The sequence below is a fragment of the Cyprinodon variegatus genome, unplaced genomic scaffold (assembly GCF_000732505.1).
Source record: "Cyprinodon variegatus isolate N-32 unplaced genomic scaffold, C_variegatus-1.0 Scaffold381, whole genome shotgun sequence".
In the NCBI taxonomy this organism is placed as follows: domain Eukaryota; kingdom Metazoa; phylum Chordata; class Actinopteri; order Cyprinodontiformes; family Cyprinodontidae; genus Cyprinodon; species Cyprinodon variegatus.
In genome coordinates this window covers 694,847-696,923 of record NW_015150834.1, presented here as the reverse complement: position 1 = coordinate 696,923, position 2,077 = coordinate 694,847, and the positions used below count along the sequence as shown (strand labels likewise).

Sequence of the window (2,077 nt, the reverse complement as noted above, 5' to 3'; positions counted from 1 at the left end):
TTTGGGTCTGAACTTTGTAACATCATGACACACAGGCTGATCTCCTCCAGGCTGAGCTGCACTGATGCAGGTCATGGTGGCCTGCAGTAGCAGGCCCACATGTCTGTGTAAAAAAAACAACTAATTTATTAGTATTATGTTATACTTTAGCTTTTTGACTCAGTTGTCTTTAGGTTTACAATGGCTGTAGTCATCAATCATTAAATAAATGGAAATAAATAAATAATCAAATCCTTGAAATACATTTCCGGGATTTCATATCATATCTCTGGCAGAGTCATCAATGTATGAACTCATTTTGCTTCATGTTGCTGTTTCCATGTATATTTACAACAATATCCATTGTTCTGGAAATAAGCTGCAACAATAACGACACTGATGGTTCTGATTTGCCTTTATTTACTGAGATTAGTCATTAGCAGGTATGTTCTGAGTTTTATGATGGCTACAGTGATGAAGATAAAGTAGTTATGTCTGATCGCAGGAATCACATCTTCTCTGACTGAAAACACAAACATCCAGAAGTCTGAACTTCACCCTTGTATCAATTCTGTCTCTAAGCGGGACAATGCACATATGCAAGCTACGGTGATGTTCTCAAGTTCTACAGAGTAGCTGGAGCCGGGGGAGCGTTTCAGGACAGGCATGCTGATGGTGATAGGGATGGTCTCCAGTCCCAAGGCGCTGTTGCAGCCCCCGCCGGAGTGGCTGTCCTGGCACCTGGCCTCGTAGAGTATCTGAGGGTCCCGGTTTAAGTCTTCGTTTTTACTGCAGACAGAATAGAAACAAGGAGAGCTTGGAAGTTCAATTTGATTTGACTTTGTTGGCAGTGAATTTCCATCTGGGGAGTGAAGTTTATTTCATTATTGTTGCAAGAAAAAGACACCTTTTTAAAACGGAAATAAAAAAAAAAATAAACACATTGCAATCCATATAAAACAAGATTTTGAGAGTAATTTTGCTCTTTTCTTATGGGAAATGGATTTTATATGATCTATTTTCCAACTTATTATTTTAAACATTTTTTTCAAATTTCTCTTTTTCAGTTTGAGTTTTATAAATTGCATTCAATTGCTTTTCACAGATTACATTCTCTCTACTTGTGGGGGCGGGCATTCGTCTGGAGAGAGAAGTGAAGATGCATTTCTATTGGTTTGCACTGAAAAAAAAAAAAAAAATGGCTCCATAAAAAAATAATAAAACATTTAAATTTAAAATGGTTAAAAAAATATAAAAAATAAAATATTATTCAATCAAAAATTGAAAAGATAAAATATTAATATAATCTAATAAACATTTTTGAAATTGAAATAAAAAAAATTGTTATGCAGGAACTAAACTTTGAAAAACTTCATTAAAAATTTTTTTTCTCAAATGTTATTTTTCCAACTTTTGAAATAATAAAATAGAAAATAAAACCTTTTCTAAGAAGTTTTTTTCTGGATTGAATTATTTTTTCAAAATATGCATTTACAAAAAGGGCTCTTTGCTCGCAGCAATAATGGAACAGAAGTCACTCCATATTGTTCAGGCAGGAGAATAAGTTTCAGGTCCATTCAGAGCCTATCAGAGAGGACGGTCCGTACTCACTGGTAAACCCAGGGTGCGATGCTGCGTGTGTTGATGTCACTGGGTAGATTGACCAGCTGGCTGTAGTAATCTCTCAAGCAGAGCAAGCATAGGGCTTCACCAAAACACTCGCTGCTCGTTGGTTTGGCCAGAGACTGTTGGAGGATCAGCAGGCAGAGCAGGAAGACACGCATCTGTCGCAAAAACAAACAACAATCGAGATTCAAAATTAAACCTATAAACTTACTTGAAAAAAAAAAACAGTACAAACAATAAAAAAACACAATATAAACTTGAAATTTCAACATTAATCACATTATGAGAGGAGAAAATGATCTGACAACAAATAATTATCATGCTGGTTTCCCTTCTGATCCATGAAACACATAAATACTGCAAAAGCTGCTTTAAATATGTGCAAACATTTCTTAAAGTCAGTTTATTTGTCTTAAATTGAGCAAGTTAATAACAGGATTTTTGCCCTTATTAAATAAGATTATTAAATATT

General features: G+C 34.8%; 1 protein-coding gene across 2 annotated transcripts in view; it reads right to left on the bottom strand.

The window, feature by feature from the left end:
• Nucleotides 1-479: 479 nt before the first annotated feature.
• The window catches only part of LOC107092440 (interleukin-17A-like), a 57,390-nt gene continuing 55,792 nt past the window's right edge, over nucleotides 480-2,077 (bottom strand). For both annotated transcript variants that reach the window (XM_015386931.1, XM_015386930.1), the window contains exons 2-3: nucleotides 1,591-1,763; nucleotides 480-768 (exon numbers count right to left, since the gene is read on the bottom strand). In XM_015386931.1, the coding sequence (XP_015242417.1) occupies nucleotides 534-768; nucleotides 1,591-1,763 (408 nt within the window). In that variant the 3' untranslated portion in view covers nucleotides 480-533. The remainder of the gene's footprint in view (nucleotides 769-1,590; nucleotides 1,764-2,077) is intronic.